Below are 19,846 nucleotides of genomic sequence, written 5' to 3' on the forward strand. Positions count from 1 at the left end.
GTGCCCAGGGTGATGTGACCCTTCTGTGCTTTCTGACAATTGTCCAGGAAGGCAACCCCCCATGTTTCTTTTTCTGTTTTGCGATATGAAGCTGTTAGCAAAGCAAGACAAAAATATATTAGTTATTTCATTTATAATAGCTGCCAAGGTTAGCTGAAATTGCATATTACTTCTGTGACATATTGTGAACATTTTGTTACAGGTTTCCAGAAAGCTATATCTTTGAGTTGGTTGTATTAAGCTCCACTGGATAAGGTCTCTGGCCTGTCTAGTCCAGCAATCTGTTCTCTCAGTGGCCAAGCAACCATACAAGGCAGCCCACTAATCCTCCAGCAGACGGCCTTCAGAGGCAGTCGCGCTGCTATCAAGGCTAATAGCCATTCATCCTCATGATTTCCATGAATTGGTTCACCCTTTCCTTGAAACCAGCCAAGCTGGTAATCAGCACTCCATCTTGTGGTGGCAAATTCCAAAGTTTAATTACATGTGTGTGTGTGTGTGTGTGTGTATGTATATGTGTGTGTGTGTTTGTATATGTGTGTATATGTTTGTATATGTGTGTGTGTGTATGTATGTGTGTGTGTATGTATATGTATGTGTGTGTATGTATGTATGTATGTGTGTATATCTATCTATCTATCTATCTATCTATCTATCTATCTATCTATCTATCTATCTATCTATCTATCTATCTATCATCTATCTCTCCTTTCATCTGCCCTGATTCTTCCAGGATTCAGTTTGTGGTTCTAGTTCTTTGAGAAGGGGCTTCTCCTTGTCCATTTTATCCACACCATGCATAATTTTGTACACCTCAATCATATCCCCTATTGTTCGCCTCCTTTCTAGACTAAAAATTCCCAAATAGCACAACCTTTCCTTGTAGAGAAGCTGCTCCAGCCTCTTGATCATCTTAGTTACCCTCCCCTGAACCTTCTTTAGCTCCACTGTATCCTTTTTAAGGTGCAGCAACCAGAACTGCACACAATGTATTATTATACTCTTGCAGAAATATTACTTACGTTTCTCAATATTTCTCTCCTTGCCCAGATGCTTTTAACAATGCTTCCTTTTTTAAATATGTGGAATTTCACATAGATGTAAGCATTCTTTACATATAATGTTTCCCCCCCCCCATTTCTGTTAAATCAGTTCATTTTGAAAAAAACTATACAGGTAGTCCTTGCTTAGTGACCATAATTGGGACCGGCAACTCTGTCACTAAGTGTTAAGTTATCCTGTGACTGAGGTGGACTTATGACCTCACTTTTACCATGGTCATTAAGTGAATCCCCCATGGTCATTAAGTAAGACATCACACGACAGCGACTTGTGATTTTACTACCAACTTCTTCATTGACTCTGCTTGTTAGAAGCTGGCTGTGAAGCATACAGATGGTGATCACGTGACTGTGGGATGCTGCAATGGTTGTAAATGCCCGCTGGTTGCGAAGCACCCGAATCTCAATCATGTGACCATGAGGATGCTGCGACGGTCATAAGTGCAAGGTTACTTTTGCAGTGCTGTCGTAACTTTGAATGGGCACTAAACAGGGCAGTTGTTAAGGGAGGACTACTTGTATTTGAATTTTGACTCTCATCTACCAACCCTCAGTAATTGTATGTACCATTCCTTATTAGGATTTCAGGTTCATTTACCAACAAACTATGGTTATTACCTCCTTCTTTGTCCCTTAATCTTAGTTTATATACATAGAGATAAAATAAACAGGAAATGGACGTTCATGAATTCTGTGAAATAATGGAGTTCCATATAAGGATGTTTTCTTTTTTCATGCTGAAAATAAATTGGGGAATAAAGTAAATGAAATCTTGCTTGTTTTCAATTATTTTGCACTGAATGCACTGTCTTTTTTACATGGATATATTAACATCTATAAGATTGTAAGCTGAAAATGAGTCAGGCTATGTTCTTTTCTTATGCATCAGGGATTGGCAATATGAGGCCTGTGATACTCTTTTTATGGTTAATTTCAGGAGATCATCTAAATTTGTGAGTTTTCAGAGTTATGATTCTGAAAAATTGTACATCCTTGCAGTCTCATGAGATTTCAGTCATTTTTAAAATAATTTTCTTCTTTGATGATGTTGCCTGTGCCATTAGGCAAAATCACATAGGAGTCTGGAAAGTTGCCAACCCCTGATTTACATTCATGCTGAACTGATTTGCAAGGAAAGGGTATCTTAGCTTATTTTAAAGTTTTAAAGACCAGATTTTCCTATTTTAGAAAATTTAAAACAAACCTGCTTGGCGCATTGTATGAGAAAAGGCCTGTGGATTATGAGGCTAAGAATGGGTATTTCAAATGAATGAACCATATTTAGAGACAATTCATAGAGAGGGAGAGACATGAGAGAGTGAAAGGCATGCATTTTAGAAAGCTCTTTTGTTCATACAATATTTTATACCTTTTTAATTGATGAATTTAATTAGATAAAGTTTCTGTCTATTTGAAATTTGGCAGGAATTATCCCTTTGAGTAACAGAATATTACTTTCTACTATAAATATTAAAATAAAAGTGTAAGTAGCACAGTATAGTCTGGGTCTCCATTGCAATCATTGGCAAAATGGTAGAATGAAATGCTGCTCAAATTTTTAAAAGAGGTAGAAAAACCAAATTTACTTGGCCATCTTTGCTGATTGAAACTAGTTTGAGGATACCTGATGTAACAGTGCTGATTCTTTCCTTGAATTAACGATTAGCAACTTGTCTACTGTTTATTCCTCTCCATTTCTAGGGTTATCTTCCTGCAAATATAGATAGGCGAGAAGGCACTTTGCAAAGAAAACGGAAAGAATACTTTGCTTTTGTTGAACATTATTACGATTCAAGAAATGAAGAAACTCATCAGGATACATACAGACAGGTAAAGGAATTGTTAAAATGACTCCACTAAGGGCAACTTCAGAGGTGTTTTGTTTTGTGAAGTGTGTTATGTAACAAGAATATCCCTGTTATTTTCTGTTAATACCATGCCAAGCTGAACGGACATATGAACTGCACATGTTGAATGGATTTATCTGACCACAACAAGTAGCTTGGGCTGTGGGTTCCCAACTCTTGGTCCTGGTTCTCAGAGCCTCAGCTCCCTTTACAGACAGCTGTAACTTTTTTGAGAAAGGGGATGTTTGCCTTTAAAAAAAAAAAAAAAAATTAGTTGAGAATAAAAGGTTTACATAATTAGTATAATAAAATATATTATAAAAAATAAAGTTTGTCTACCGAGTTATGGAGTGTAGCCTTCAACATAGTCCAATATGATCCTTGACCTGATGCAATTGCATAAAGCTATGAACCACTTATGTTGTCATTTAAATATTACATCCTTCTATTCCTAAGACATGCATTTTCAGTTTCTTTGGTCTTCAGTTCATTTCTTTTGGAAAAGAACTCTTGGAGATCATAGCTTTTTTCTTTGGCTATATAATCCTGGCATTTGCTATAATTATGAGGATGTGCCATTGTTTCTGATATCAGTGATTGGGGAAGGACCTGGTCTCGTAGGACTTTTATGAGACCTGCTTTAGCCCACTGCTTTTTCCTTTCCCCTTCTTTTTCAGCTTGTAGCTAACCTTAGAAATAAATATAGATCATGGGAAAAAATGGTGATTGGGTTTTGGTATTTTTCTATTTTTTTATGTGATATGGGGTCAGTCTTCTGGTTGATTCTACTCCTTCTCTATGTTGTTTTCTTTTAATTCTCTTTTAATTGTGAACCACCCAGAGTCATATAGAGTTAGGCAGCCTCAAAATTAAATTAAATGAAAAAAATTAGTAATTTCCAAATCTTCTACCTTCAGAGAATATATTTCTTGGTGACTGGTAGCTGTGGAATCTCTCCACACACCAGAAAATGTTCCAGCATTTGTATATATGTGGTTTGCACAGAGCATGAGCCAAGCAAGCCAGGCCTCCCCTATTAACAAATCTAATAAATAAATATAAGTTCATAGAACACTTTTGTTCTGTTTCTTTTCATTGCTGAAGAAGATAAATAATGGTAAGCTGTCTTTCAGGAAAGCCTGAAGATGGATCTTTTTGTCACAAATTCTCCATAAATGCCCCTAGAATATACATTGGAAGCCTCTGAGTTAGATCAAAGCTGAGATACTTGTCATTACCTTCAGAGAGTTGCTGAAGTTCAGCTTCTGATATTCCTCATACTGAACTTATTCAGTAGCTTGCTGGAGCTATGGAATTGTAGTCCAGCAGCAATTAGAGGTTATAAGATCCACGAATGTGAGATGGGCAGCTATATACATTGAATTAATTAATTCCCCACTCTGAGTTTGGGTGAATAGTTCATTTGGATGTCTGTAATTTCTTTATTGAGGGGATTCCTCTCTTCTGGAGAGCTAGTGCACTTTTGTAAAACATTGAAGAGTATCTTCTTAGCCAGAGATTACTATTTAAATCATCTGCATAAGTTCTTTCCTGTGTCTTATTGTTTGTCTTCATTTTGAGGGTGTTTGTGGAACTAATGGCTTTTATTCCATTAATTAACTGATTAAAAAAAAGATCAAGGATGTCATGAGTTTAACATGGTTCAGGGATTATTAAACAGTGTAAAATAATAGATGATACCTTTGTACCTGCAGAAGCATTTGTCATGCACAGAATGTTTAAACAGAAAATAACATGTACGGTACCACTCATAATAATTGAAATAACTTTAAGTATATATCATAAAAACTTTTTAAAAGATACGGCTCTTAAAAAGCTAAAGGTGAGGTATTTTTTGAAAAGTGGAAACCTGCACTATCACCTTTCATTTGAATCTACTTGTATATGTTGAACATTTCTGAATGTAAATGCTTCTCTTACAGATTCATATAGATATTCCTCGCATGAGTCCAGAAGCTTTAATTCTTCAGTCCAAAGTAACAGAGGCAAGTATGACCCTAAGATTCTTCAACGGTGCCTGGGTATATACTAAGTTAGAATATACTTCTCTTGGATATGCTATGTTGGAAAAGGTCTTTTTTTTTATAAGCAATGCTTGCTGGATGTGTATGGTTTGCTGGTATTAATTATTGTATTGTTCAGCTGAATATGTGGAAGGCTTCAGAGTGAGTGCCAAGCATGCAGCTCTGCACACTAACTAATAAAGTGGACCTCAGCTTGTGCTGAGAGCTGTGCTTTCATTCGAGCAGATATGAAGTTGCTGTCCCATCTCACCTAGTCTTGAATCTTATCAGGCTAGTCCTGCAGTATATTCATGAGGATCTGAACTAAGTGACTAAGCTGTATTTGTATAACCTCAAACAAGAGTGTATGTATCTCTGGAAGCCCAGATGCATGTCTCATGAAATAGAACTCTTAATTTCATTTTCACCTCACCTTTCAGAATCCTAGAAAAAGACTGTGTAAAGTTAATTTGGAGAGAAAACATTTATTTCTTCTCATCCTAATAGTCCCATTATTGAAGATGTATTCAACATGAAAAGATTCAGAATCTCTAAAAAGGACTTGGAGCAATATGTGTGGATGGGATGAAACAGTTAGAAAATAAATGTGTGAATGAGCCTATTCCTCTCCCCAGGGGAAAAAAAATATGTGGTTTAAACATGCAATTTTTTCCTTTTTCCCTCATTGCCGCCCCCTCCCCTTTTCTTATCATTCAACTTTTTTCAAAATTGCATGATTAACAGAGCAATCAGACTATGTAAACTCCATTTTTCAACTATTTGTATGCCAAACATTTCTTTAGCTCAGTCTAGTACATTGCCCTAATAGATAATCTCACATTATAGGGCAGGAAAGAAATTCTGCAATTACACATTAAGCTTTAGAGGGAAATAAGCCATTCTGCTCTACCTTGATATTAATCCTATATTGTAAAACCTTTAGAGCTTTGATGTTAATCCTACAACATAATACATTTCAGTGATCACTACGTAAAGTCTGTGCCACAATAATTAAAGACTGATAAGTATATATGAATGGGAGAGAGCACAATCTTCCCAAAACATCTGCATACAAAGAACCGAGGTCTTTCATCTACAGCTGCCCTCATTTTGAAATATTCTTCCATAATTGGGCAGATCAGAATGTCAGTATTTCAGCTACTTACAAGTCTTATGGGACTTGACATACAGCTCTGATAAAGGGATATTGATATACATTTGTATAGAGGAATATGGTTTCATGGACTTTAAAAAAAAAATTTTTTTTTCTTCAAGCTATTTTACTTCTTACTGCTTGATATTTGTTATTTTGACAGTCTCGGGAAAAAAAGCTGGAATTAACTGATATTACTGCTTTTCTCTCTTTCTTCAAATTCAGCAAATATTTATATATGGAATCTCCATAAAAGTATATAATGGCTAATTCAGTATGCTAGCTGAAGGCTGTACATCATATGTCAGTGCTATTTTAAATGTTATAAATGTTACTATTTTTCAAGAACAGGCATGGTTCTTATATGTTTTATTGTAAAGTATTTAACAGCATCTTCAATATCTTGGTACTAACTTGGTTTTCCGAATATGCATCAAGGCCTCATGTAGGTTCACTGAGATTCCTAATCCATCATCTACCTGTTTATTTTCTATTTTTATTTAATATTCTATTTATACCCTATCTTTCTGTTTATATAAACCTTCAAGGTGGCTTCTAATAATTAAGAAATTGCAAACTATAAAATATAACAGAAAAATCGATGTCATCAAAATCAAAATTAAAACCACTATCATTAAAATCAGTTCCCAGTTAAAAGTTGATGAAAGAAACATATTTTTTCCCCTTTCTTCTGAATACTCAAAACGTGGTAGCCAAATGTATCTTCTTAGAGGTGCTTTCCATGTCTTGAGAGCCTCATAGGAAGAACTGTGCATATCCAGTAGTTGAATTTCGGACATATGTGCCTTCTGCTATAATTACATTTTTGTTCCTGATATTTCTCCCCCTAGATTTTTGAAAGAATTCTGTTTATCTGGGCAATACGTCATCCAGCCAGTGGATATGTTCAGGGCATTAATGATCTTGTGACTCCTTTCCTTGTTGTCTTCACTAGTGAATATACAGGTAAAAAATCATGTTATTTTATACATTGCCTTAGTCTGATACTTTAAGGTTATTGTTATATTTAGGTTTATAAAAATGCACAATGTATGCAGAATAACCTGTCAGTTAAATTTTAGAAGATATTTTGAAATTGTTTAATGGGGTGGTTAGGGTTTTTTTTATGTAAGAATAACATTGCATAGATTCTAACGTCCATACTCACTGTGTCATTAACTCTTCCTGCTGAACTCTTCTTCATCCTATAACTCTGTTTTATATTCCTCATCAACACCTTTAGATTGTTTTTGTTTGATAAAGGACAGATTACCCTTGAATGCATGAAAATCTGTCCATTTACTGATTTCATCTTCTCTTTCAGTTCATAGCAAGTCCTCCCCCCACAAACTGAGCAGCTAATGAGAATTACTGCTGCTTGTTCCCCTAATAATCTCTTAAGTAGGAAAGGGGGCTACTCTAGAGAGTGTTTACAGTTTCTGCCTTTTACTCCCTGATTTGACAGATAATGAAAATGATCTTAATGAGCCTAGAACAGTAGGGTCTATGCTGGTGTACTTTAGAGTTGTTAATTGAAATAACTTTAAATGAGATGTGATTAGAGGATTGATATTCATGTTAAATAGACCATTTAATTAATATAGTAAATATGTTGGTCTTAAGTACTTTACCACCAATTTACATTGCAAATCCTTAGTGAGTTGTTTGTATTTTCTGAAATTTTCTCTCTACAGATGAGAGAGTAACTGTCTAATGGCCACTTGTAGTAATTGGTCATAGTACCAGTGAAAGGTTGTCACTGAGTCACCTTTAGAATGGAAGTTACTGTTACGTTACTCTAATATAGAAATTCTTATTTAATACTTGATTGTATACCTACCTTTTCTGTTAATTATCTTCTGTTTGTTATGCCTTAATATAAGTTCTGCAGGCTAGAAGCAATAATAGATGTTTTGGGTAGCTCAGAGGAGAAAAAAGTGGATCTAGTAGTCTTGGCTGACTAAACTAATCGCACTAATTACTGAGTGCTAAATTGAAAGCTTGAAGGAAGACTGGAACCCAGTATGATGTTTCTTAGTTTCATGATTGGGAAATCCGAATCAGCTACTTGCGGAACTTCTTGCATTGTATATTTTAAATAAATAAATATAATAGCAGTGACCTATGTATAGTATTCTGCCAGGACAGGACTGCATGCATTGCCTCCTTTTCTATCCTTTCCTAAAGATATGAAAACAACAGTTTTTGTCAAAGTGACTATGTTAAATAGTTTAAGTCAGTGTTTCTCAACCTTGGCAACTTTAAAATGTGTGGACTTCGACTCCCAGAATTCCCCAGCCAGCTTGCTATAATAATGCTACGACATTTCATGAAACTGATTCTGCAAGTACAGTTCTGCTTCACTAAGTGTTAATGTGAAGTAGCTCTGCTGTAAATTTAATGGTTCTTTTATTATTTCAATCCTCTTCTAAGTTTGCCATTGCACATGAAAACTGTCACGTGGAGAGCTATTTGTGGAGCAGTCTGTATTGTTCTGTTTCAATTAGCCATCAATTTAAAGAACTTCGTGTTTGGAAGGAGTGCTAATAAAAACTTGCTGGAATAGGAACTTGGTGCTGATGGTGGGGTGTCAGGTTAATTGGGTTCTTCCTCTTGTTGTGAAAGTTATTAATTTTAGACACCAAGCAGGTTTCCTGGTATGGCAGGGCCTAATTGATACTAGTTTAAATAATTGTGAAGAATACTTCAAGTACAGCTTGAGATTATTGATTGCATCATGTATTTTAATAGAAGGGAACACGTTCTTTTGCAGCAAGTATTTTTATCTCTGTATTTCCATTTAATGTTTGATTTTCTGTAGACAAATAAGGCTAAGCGTTTTCTGTTAAAGTCTATTGTTTTTAATTAAGAATGTTTATTGTAAGGGAGCAGTATGTGCATTGGCTAGGGGGTTGGGTTTGAAAAGAGGAAACTGAGGATCAGATTTCTGCTTAGTAATAAACCTCAGTGTGGAACTTTAAACAAATAACAATTTCTCAACCTAACCCAGTGTTTCTCAACCTTGGCCACTTTAAGATGTGTGCACTTCAACTCCCAGAATTCCCTAGCCAGCTTGCTGGCTGGAGAATTCTGGGAGTTGAAGTGCACACATCTTAAAGTGGCCAAGGTTGAGAAACACTGACTTAACCTATTTAACATAGTTACTTTGACAAAAACTGTTGTTTTCATATCTTTGGTAAAGGATAGAAAAGGAAGTAAGAAACATGACAAATTAAGGATGTGTAAATGTTGTAATGCTTGGAGTATGAAATACTTTCAAGTTCCAAACATTATTTCAAGTTCAAAATGGGTTGTTCTAATGGTGTTGTGACTTTTCCAGAAGTGAAGCACATCTATATTAAAAAATAATTGTTTTTACAAAGAATGAGCATATCCATGAATGTAATTACTGCTATGAAAACACTGCCTCTCTTCAAAGCATAATTTAAAGTTTATATTCACATTAAATGAAGTTGATCCACCAATGATCTATTGGGAAACAGATGGGAGAAAAGTGTACATTACCCTGAAGTTCTTGATTTTGAGGGAAAGGCTGAGTGTATCAAAATCTTAACTTGAGCTTGAGTTAAAGTGAATTTTAATAAACTCAGCACAATAAAAAGTAGTATCCCATGAGAATATGAGTCAGTATCATAGCAAAAAATGCAAATGCATTTTTAAGCAATATTAACAGAAGTATAGGTTCCAAACACAAGAAGAAATAGTTCTCTACTGTATTCTATATTGGTCAGATTACCACGTATTCAAAGGTACTGTGTACATTTCTGGGCACCTAATTTTAGGAAGGATGGAGTTGCCTGGAAAATGGCAGCAAAGGATGACAGGGAACTGAAAACTAAGTTATATGAAGAGTTTAAACGAACTGGAATATTTAGCCTTGAAAAGAGAAGACTGGTGGGAAATATACTCCTCGAATTCCTAAAAATCTATCACATAGAAGCAGCCAAGATACATTCTTTACAGGAAATAGAATTATGGATTTAACTTGTAGGAAAGCAGATTCCAGTTGAATATTCCAGAAACAAAATAAAACCCCACAACCCTAACAAGAAAAGCAGTCCGACAGTGAGACCAGTGACTGAGAGAGATGGCAGAATGTTGACCTGTACTCAGTTTATGAGGGGTCAGGTCTGACTAGTTAGTGTCTACTTATAATAAGATTGTAAATTTAAAATATTTAGAACATTCAGCTAATTCCTGTACATGTCTATATATTTAGGTGTTTCTTAAACCATTTTGCATGGGTCCAAATTAGCTGTATTATCATCAAGTTGTTAAATTTCCTATTAGCATACTGAACTCTTTCAAAATGCAGTATTTATTAGATTGCTTTAAGAATGGAAATTAATTAAATGAAATTCATAGGAAAAGCTGTCAGAATAATTATGTTGATCCATTAGAGTTTTATTGAGCTGTGTATTGTTTGCATTTAACTTGTATTTCTTTCATTTCTACTTTTCATGAATCAAGTTTTTTTAATGCTTATTACAATTTCATTAATTTTCTTAAAAACTATTTACAAGAATAAAAAATGTCCAAAACTTGTAAATGTAGTTCAAACTACTTAAACATGACTACGTGTACAGTCTAAACATAGGAAACTAACAAGCTAAGATAAATGTGAAACAGGAATAGAGGACAGCTGAAAAATAGAGGGAGAAGGAGGAAGAATACCCAAAAATATACTCAATTTTTTTACAGTACAAAAATAATACAGCTTTGTGCACATTGCTACAACTCAGTTTTTAAACAATAATTTAAACCTTACTACAGAGAATGTTACTGCACAGTCTTTTCTTTTTGTTGATAAAGAGTTATTCAACGGCTGAGGATTGACAAATTTTGTTAAGCTGAATTTTAGAAATTGGTATATACATTTCCTTCCAGGAATGCATGCATAATCACTTCTTGTTTTTTCAACAATCCAAGCATGATATATTAAGAGTTCTTTGTAAATAGGCAAATTTCAAATTTGAGGGTTATAGTTTAACAATACATTGATATTTTTGAACCTTAACTTTCTCCAAGGAACCTATTTCATCAGAGTAATAATGGCTAAATGAAAAGGAATAATCAGTGGACATGACTGAAGTAAATGCAGTAATGTACCTTCACATTTATTATATCTCTAACATAGAAGGGACAACAGCCATTTTCTAAAAACTTTCACTGGACAATCTAGTAAACCCAAAAAAGAACTTTTTTAAAAATTAGCCTTTTTTGAAAAAAATCATAATCTATTTAATGTTTCTTAAAAGTCAATAAGGCACACATACGGTACTGTGCAAAAGTTTTAGGCAGGTGTGAAAAAATGCTGTAAAGTAAGAATGCTTTCAAAAATATATATGGTAATTGTTTATGTTTATCAATTTACAAAATGCAAAGTGAGCAAACAGAAGAAAAACCCAAATCAAATCAATATTAGGTGTGACCATCCTTTGCCTTCAAAACACCATCAATTCTTCTAGGTACACTTGCACACAGTTTTTGAAGGAACTTGGCAGGTAGGGTGTTCCAAACATCTTGGAGAACTAACCACAGATCTCCTGGGGATGTAGGCTGCCTCAAATCCTTCTGTCTCTTCATGTAATCCCAGACAGACTCGAGGATGTTGAGATCAGGACTCTATGGGGGCCAAACCATCACTTCCAGGACAACTTGTTCTTCTTTAAGCTGAAGATAATTCTTAATGACATTGGCTGTATGTTTGAGGTCGTTGTCCTGCTGCAGAATAAATTTGGGGCCAATCACACGCCTCCCTGATGGTATGGCATGATGGACAAGTATCTGCCTGTATTTCTCAGCATTGAGGACACGGTTGATCCTGACCAAGTCTCCGACTCCATTTGCAGAAATGCAGCCCCAAACTTGCAAGGAACCTCCACCATGCCTCACTGTTGCCTGCAGACACTCATTTTGGTACCGCTGTCTAGCCCTTCAGCAAACAACCTGCCTCCTGCTACGGCAAATATTTCAAATTTTGACTTATCAGTCCAGAGCACCTACTGCCATTTTTTTGCACCCCAGTTCCTATGCTTTCGTGCATAGTTGAGTCACTTAGCCTTGTTTCCACATCGGAGGTATGGCTTTTTGGCTGCAATTCTTCCATGAAGACCACTTCTAGCCAGACATCTCCAGACAGTAGATGGGTGTACCTGGGTCCCACTGGTTTCCAGCTGATGGCACTGCTGGACATCTTCCAATGTCAAAGGGGAGTAATCATGATGTGTCTTTCATCTGCTGCATTAAGTTTCCTTGGCCAACCCCTGCATCTACAGTCCTCAATGTTGCCCATTTCTTTGTGCTTCTTCAAAAGAGCTTGAACAGCACATCTTGAAATCCCGGTCTGCTTTGAAATTTTTGCCTGGGAGAGACCTTGCTGATGCACTCTAACTACCTTGTGTGTTGTTGCTGTGCTCAGTCTTGCCATGGTGTATGACCTGTGACATGAAACTGTCTTCCACAACCTCACCTTAGTAGCAGAGTTTGGCTGTTCCTCATCCAGTTTTAAGCCTCCTACACAGCTGTTTCTGTTTCAGTTAATGACTGTGTTTCAACCTACATATGAAATTGATGATCATTAGCACCTGCTTGGTATAATTGGTTAATCATACACCTGACTGTAATCCTAAAAGGTCCCTGACTTTGTGCAAGTGTACAAAGTGTGCAAGTGTAAGAATTGATGCTGGTTTGAAGCCAAAGGGTAGTCACACTAAATATTGATTTGATTTGAGTTTTTCTTCTGTTTGCTCACTTTGTATTTTGTAAATTGATAAACATAAATAATTACAATACATATTTTTGAAAGCATTCTTACTTTACAGCATTTTTTAACACCTGTCTAAAACTTTTGCACAGTGCTGTATATCTAACTGCCTTAAGTGTTGGAAATGTCAACAAGTTGCTACAGGTAGTCCTCGCTTAATGTCCATTCGTTCAATGACCATTTGACATTACAATGTTGCTTAAAAAATGGACTTACAACCATTCCTCAGACTTATGACCATCCCAGTGCCCCTTGGTCACGTGATAAAAATGCAGGCCTCTCACATTTGTGACCTCACCTGCTGCCCCCACCCCAGTGCTGCCCCAGCTGACCTTTCTCCCTGTTGTTCTCAGCATGATTGTGTTCATGCCGCACTGTGGCATTGGGGCTTCTTGCCTTGTTGTGGAATGGGCTTCATGCCATGGAACTGGGGTGGCTCAGCTTCCTGCTGCGGCACTGGGGTGGCTGGCCACGCTGCAGCAACAGGGCTTCATGCCATGGCATAGCAATGGGGCTTTCCACTGCAGCACAGCAACAGAGCTTTGCGGCATGACAGTGGGGTGGCTTGCTGCAGTGCAGCACTTGAGATGGCACTCCTTGGCACTGCTGGCAGTGCTGGCAGTGCTGGGGCTGAAGTACAGGCCTGGTAACAGTAGCATGCTGAGACTGCCCCAGCATCACTACCACCGATGAATGCTGCTGTGCAGAGAGGCCAAAAGGATAGAAATGACAGGGAGATAGGTGCCTGGGGGTTGTTGAAGAGGAGGCAGTCCCTTACTTTGGGAGAACGAAGGCTTGGGGCTTGGAGGGACCAAGGAATGGCTTGGATCAGGGTGGGTCCTCGTCTAACAACCGTGTGGAATTCGTTTTAACAATAGCAACAGGGCCTGCCAGAACTGCTGTTGCTAAGCAGGGCGGTCACATGATGTCTTGCTTAGTGATGAAGTTGTCAGTCCTAATTGTAGCCATTAAGTGAGGACTACTTGTACTGTACTTTGAACTAAGTACTTGCCAGGCTTTCAATGGTACCACATAGTAACTCTCCAATTTGTCCCATAATGGTACACATTCGGTATTTTATTTTATTCTGATGTATGACTAATATTAATAAGTCTGTCCAGTGGAAATGCAAAGTTTTAATGTAGTTTTCATTAAATATTTAAATAAATTAAATACAATTAATTTTAATTCAAAATTTAAACCTCCATTATCATATGAAAGTCATACCTTTGAAAGAGAAATCCTTGATGTTTTACCATTCCACAAAAAATGAACAGTTACGTTACTAACATGTTTAAAATATCTGCAAAGTATCAACACAGAATAAAACCAGATTGACCTATATATGAATAATTTTACTTAGCACTTTTACTCGGTTAGCCAATTTAGTGTATAGTTTATAATCCACATTGAGAAGTGAGATGGACCTACAAGATGCCATTTCCTGGGAATTTTTACCCACTTTAAGGATCAAAATTATCTTAGACTGTTTCCAAGACTCTGGTAAGGGGTCCCCTTGATGCAAAGTATTGCATAAAAATAGAGATTCAGGTATTAAGATCTCTTTAAATTCTTTATAAAATTCCTGTGACAGTCCATCAGGGCCAGGAGATTTTCCACATTGAATAGAATTAAAGAGTTCAGATTTGGAGATTTCATCTGTCTCCAAATCATCTCACTCTCTCCTTTTATTTACTATCTGTTTATATATACTAGCTGATCCAGTTCTGTTATATTTTGCTAATAAATTGTTAAATTTCTGAATAAAATTTACTTGCCTTTTGTGACTTTTTAAAATTATGCTGATATGATTTATGCACTCTCCTCTTAATACTGCCTTCATAGCATCCCACCTCCTTCTTACTGATGTTTCATTTATATTATTTTCTTGAAAAAGATTCCTCAAAGTTTGAGTTAGTTGTTTGTTTTTTACTATTCATAACCTTTTGTAAATATCCGATGTGATGCTGATTAGGAACATATATAGATGCTAGAGTTAATGTTTTATTATCAAATTTCCCTTCTATAAATATATATCTACCTTCCCTATCTTTTAAAATCTTTTGAACCTTAAGATTTGTGCAAACTTTGAAAAGAAGAGCCACTCCCCTTGATTTATTAGATCCTTGTGTGAAAAATTGTTTAACAAAATACCTAACATTTAACCTATTTGTTGTATATGTTTCTTGTAACATAAACACATGAGGCTTAAATGATTTGACATAAGTAGCAATCCATTTCCTCTTAATATGATCTCCCAGACCTCTAACATTTATGGAAATAATTCTACATTGTTCTCCCGTTACCTGAATTTTTTAGAACGTCTCTATCTAATTTCTGTATGCAATTAATATTTTCTCACATCCAGGAACTTTTGGAAAGCTTATTGCTCACATAATCTATCAATATGTTGCCTGATATTATAACATTAAGCATATATAACATTAATATTCTGTTTTCATTTATGCTCTTCTCCCATTCTCCCTCCCCCCTCTGAAAATCCTCCTCCCCCCTTATCCCTCCCTCCACCTCCTCCCCCACTCTGTGCCATGCCTCCATATCTAACCTCCCTACCCTCCAAGCCATAGTTTTACCTATATTATTTTATTTTATTGTTTTTCCCTATTTATTTAACCCTCTTTTCCCCCTTCCTCTAAATCTAAAGGTTCAAAAAGAATAATATAGTCAATATAATTTCTCTGCAATATACAGTATTCATATCTGTTAAACAATATATATTTTAGGGATAATTATTCCTAGAACAAAATACAAAGCCCATTTTTATGCAGTTACATACAGTGCTCTCGGAAAGTATTAAGACCCCCTTCACTTTTTTCAATTTTGTTATGTTGCAGCCTGATACTACAATCATTCAAATTCATATTTTTTCTCATTAATCTACACTCACTACCCCATAATGACAAATCATCTGTTAAAATCTTGGCATCTACACTGAATAAGAACTCACACAATTCAAAATGATTGTTCTATAGGCCTCACCTTATTATACTGATAAGACCCCTTTTTCCAAGGACTCATTATATAAGCTCTCCTTATATTTTTTATGCAAAAAGTATATGTTAAGTGGCTCAGACAGACACCTCCCTAATTCACATGGATATAAGAAGGGGAGGAGGTACAGTACAATCAAACTTGTAAGATCTGTTGTTATAGCCACTGTCAGTAAAGTAGCCTTTACTTTCCTGTGGAATTGATTTGTGGTCTGGTCTAGCTGGTGGGGCTGGCAGATTTTGGCTATGGATTGATTTGAACCTTGTGATATCCAATAAGCTATTTCTGACAGATCTCTGTGTTTGTACTGGAACAATTCCTGAAAACAGTTCTTCAGGACAACTTGGTTTCAGCATAAGAAAAATTCAGCACTGACATTTTTTAATGACATCCGTGACCTTCAGTCCAAGCCATTTCCTCTTGGCAAGCTACCAGGTTTTTTTTTTCCAAAATGTATTTGTCTCTCCAGATTTTAATTCTCTTTTATATATTTCTGAATTACTTCATATTTTGTTATTAACACATTCCATTTTGAAGCATAATGTGAAAGGCTACTGCTGATGCACTGCAACATAACTAAATACTCAAAATTGATACCATATCTTAAAACAATATCAGCATGTTCGTCTGGGATCAAAATTATTCTCTGTACGTTTCCTAATTGGTATTCTGGTGAACTATCAGCAGAAGCTCCTGTTTCTTGAGGAGAAATAATTACACTCTTAGCATTATTGTTTGTGTATATCATTTTTTACCCAAGACTGTTTTTAGTGTTTTAGCTAATTAAACCACATAAAATATGCTACACTTTTCTAGGCTTATGAAGTTTTTATTATATGCATATTGAAGTGAAATTGACCCACTTTCACTCAAATTCTTCCTTTTCCATACCTAGGGCTCTGCTTGTGGGGTATGAGCCAGTTTGGTGTAGTGGTGAAGGTGCTGGCCTAGAAACCAGGAGACTGTGAGTTCGAGGCTTCCCTTAGGCATGAAAGTGACTTTGGGCTAGTCACTCTTTCTCAGCCCAACCCATCTCACAGTGTTGTTGTTGTTGTGGGGAATATAGGAAGCAGGAGTATTAGGTATGCTTGCCGCCTTGAGATAGACAGACAGACAGGCACACGCACACATGTAGTCCTCAACTTACAACTATTCGTTTAGCGACTGTTCAAAATTACAGTTGTGCTGAAAAAAGTGACTTACGACTGGTCCTCGCACTGATGACTATTGCAGCATCCCTGCAGTCACGTGATCATGATTTGGGTGCTTGGCAACCGTCCCACATTTATGATGGTTGCAGCATCCTGTGGTCACATGATCGGCATTTGTGACCTTCCCAGCCGGCTTCCAACAAGCAAAGTCAATGGGCAAGCCAGCAGGGAAGGTCGCAAGTCGTGATGTCTCACTTAATGGCCACAGCAAAAAGGTCGTAAAATTGGTTGTGGTCATGTGATGTGTTACTTAATGACCACACCGCTTAACAACATTTTCCCGTCCCTTATGTGGTCATAAGTTGAGGACTACCTGTATGGGGAGGCGAGAAATAACAACAACAACAACAACAATAATAATAGACAAAATCACCATCAGTCAATTACAAAAGGCAGCTTTACTTGGAACAGCTTACATCCTGTAACAATACCTTTAACACTATCAAACAACAACATCTGCCTATCCCAGGTCCTTGGAAAGGACTCGATAGGAAGATAAAAATGTCAAATCCAGTCTGAACATCTGGTTGACTATGCAACCAAGAATAATATCTTCTGTTTGGGTAGTACATGTAAACAAGAGAAAGTCTTAAGACTTGAAACAGGAATTTTCAGACTTTGGTTTGGGACCAAACCAACTAGGCATGACTAGTTAGAGCGTTAAGTCAGTTGCAATATCTTAAGGTTTGTGAACTCCTGTGATATACTGATTAAGTAGTGTATTAGTTTTTTACCCATCAATGAAATAAGTTTAATTCAGAGAAAGTTGCACAAATTCATTAATCATTTTAAAGGGTAGCTGTACTACAAAATTTGAGAACTCCTGCTCTAAAGTTTCTAAAGTACATAGGGAATTGAAAACATAGCTTACTTCTGCACATGGCATTGAGAAATTTAAATAAAAGATTTGCTATTTTGGACAATGTTTCAGGATGACAGTAACACTATATATTATTTTCTATCTTGTATACTTGTTAAGTTTAATCTTAAACTTCCTGAAGAGAGAATAACATTTCTCATCAGGATATCTGTATCTCTAACATATTTTGGTTATGATCAGGGCTGTAAATAAAGAGATAAAAAAGTATATCACTTTCTTTTCCTGATTTTTAGTCTTCCCTCCCTCCCTCCCTCCCTCCCTCTGCCTGAGATGTGCCCACAAAATTACTGGATTAAAAACAGCTCTTAGAACACAACATTTATAAATATATGCAGTTTTTATATGGTATTACATATTATAATTGCCTGAGATTTGGATATTTTTTGAGTTCACACCACATAATCGGTCACTTTCTAATGTAAGATAGGGAGTCACTTTTTTTTGAAATGAATGTTTTTCATTATTGTGCTTCTAGAATTGTCTGAAAATCAAGATTTCTAATTGGTTTTTTCTGAGTTAATTTTCTGATGAAAGGCTTAAGTTTTTAAAATTATTTTTTATTTATGATGAGCAGTTACTTTTATTAATGTTATAAAATTATGCAAATGAACAACCCAATTGTCTTTGTGTGTGTGTGTGTGTGTGTGTGTGTGTAGTGTTTGCAGTAAAAGAAATATGGAGTGCTTGAAACTGAGAATCCTAGTCTAAAATAAACATATTCCATAATTTTTGCTGACTGCCACAGTAGTGTAGTTAATGCTTGTGGCTGAAAATAGTTATTACTGTAGGTATTGTAATACTGCTAACCTCCATAAGAACTAGAATTATTTCTTAATAGAATACTTTAAAAAGGTTCGTATTGCCATGGCAGTTATAAGAAAGGAGTCCCATTTGCAGCTATCTCTACTAACAAAAGGCTTACTTATTAATGTTCCATTAGAGGATGAAGGCAATAGAAAGAAGCAGGATTACCCTTAAACTGAACTTTAATCTTCCACATTATAGCTACTTCAAAAGTTGCAGTTGGTTGAGTTCAACTTAAGTTTGTAGTTTGGTAAATTACTATGCAATGCTATGAAATCCTATGGGTAGTACATCTCTAAGTTCGTAATTCTTGAGCAGTACATCCTTCTCTCTCTAGATTTGTGCAACAGATTGTAGACTGATTACTCAATATATGAAGGAAGTATTCTCTGTTAGAAAACATAACTTTTCATAGTTGTGGCTTGTATCATAGTAGGATCGTGTGACATATCACATTTTTTTCTATAAAACAAACAAAGCAAAATTATTCCCTAACATCAATAACCATTAGCAACCATTTGTGGGCAAAGCTTACACATAATGTAGCAGAATTTTGCTACTTTTAGGGAAATACATTTATCTTGGTTGTTTAACGGGTAATGCAAATAAAAATTTTAAATGACCAAAATAAAGTTTCTGTCTATCTGTCATCACATTCTTGGGAAAATGAATTCTTGTGCAAGACAGACATCACAAGAAATTTTTTTGGAAATGGTTTAAAGCAATAACATTTGGTGGCAGGTATTCAAGAATTCAAAAGAGCTGGTTTATGATGTATAGTAAAGTATTCAAATGTGCAGTGCCCAAGTAAGGTTTCTACTGCCAAAGGGAGTAATTTCTGGTGCTGCATGATTTCCAGTGAATCTGATCAATGGCATGCATGAGACTTACCTGGGAACATAGCTCTTTTGGGGAAGCAACTTGTTTTTAAGGCAGTTCCATAAGTCATATGAAGATATTAATGGATCATTTGAATTAAGAATTTCCATTGTCAGGTTGGACACAGAATTTAGTGAAGAATTAGATGTGTTGTAATGTGTATTGAAATTATTTAAATACAAGCATAT

The 19,846-nt window shown here is 35.9% G+C and overlaps 1 protein-coding gene across 6 annotated transcripts in view; it reads left to right on the forward strand.

Annotated features, from left to right (window-relative positions):
- The window catches only part of TBC1D22A (TBC1 domain family member 22A), a 233,223-nt gene that overhangs the window by 35,537 nt on the left and 177,840 nt on the right, over positions 1-19,846 (forward strand). For all 6 annotated transcript variants that reach the window (XM_088141641.1, XM_088141643.1, XM_088141642.1 and 3 more), the window contains exons 6-8: positions 2,763-2,891; positions 4,852-4,914; positions 6,937-7,051. In XM_088141641.1, the coding sequence (XP_087997767.1) occupies positions 2,763-2,891; positions 4,852-4,914; positions 6,937-7,051 (307 nt within the window). The remainder of the gene's footprint in view (positions 1-2,762; positions 2,892-4,851; positions 4,915-6,936; positions 7,052-19,846) is intronic.

The sequence above is a fragment of the Python bivittatus genome, unplaced genomic scaffold, assembly GCF_059951505.1.
Source record: "Python bivittatus isolate LINGU-HERP-01145 unplaced genomic scaffold, Pbiv_v1 ctg000330_np1212, whole genome shotgun sequence".
Taxonomy (NCBI): domain Eukaryota; kingdom Metazoa; phylum Chordata; class Lepidosauria; order Squamata; family Pythonidae; genus Python; species Python bivittatus.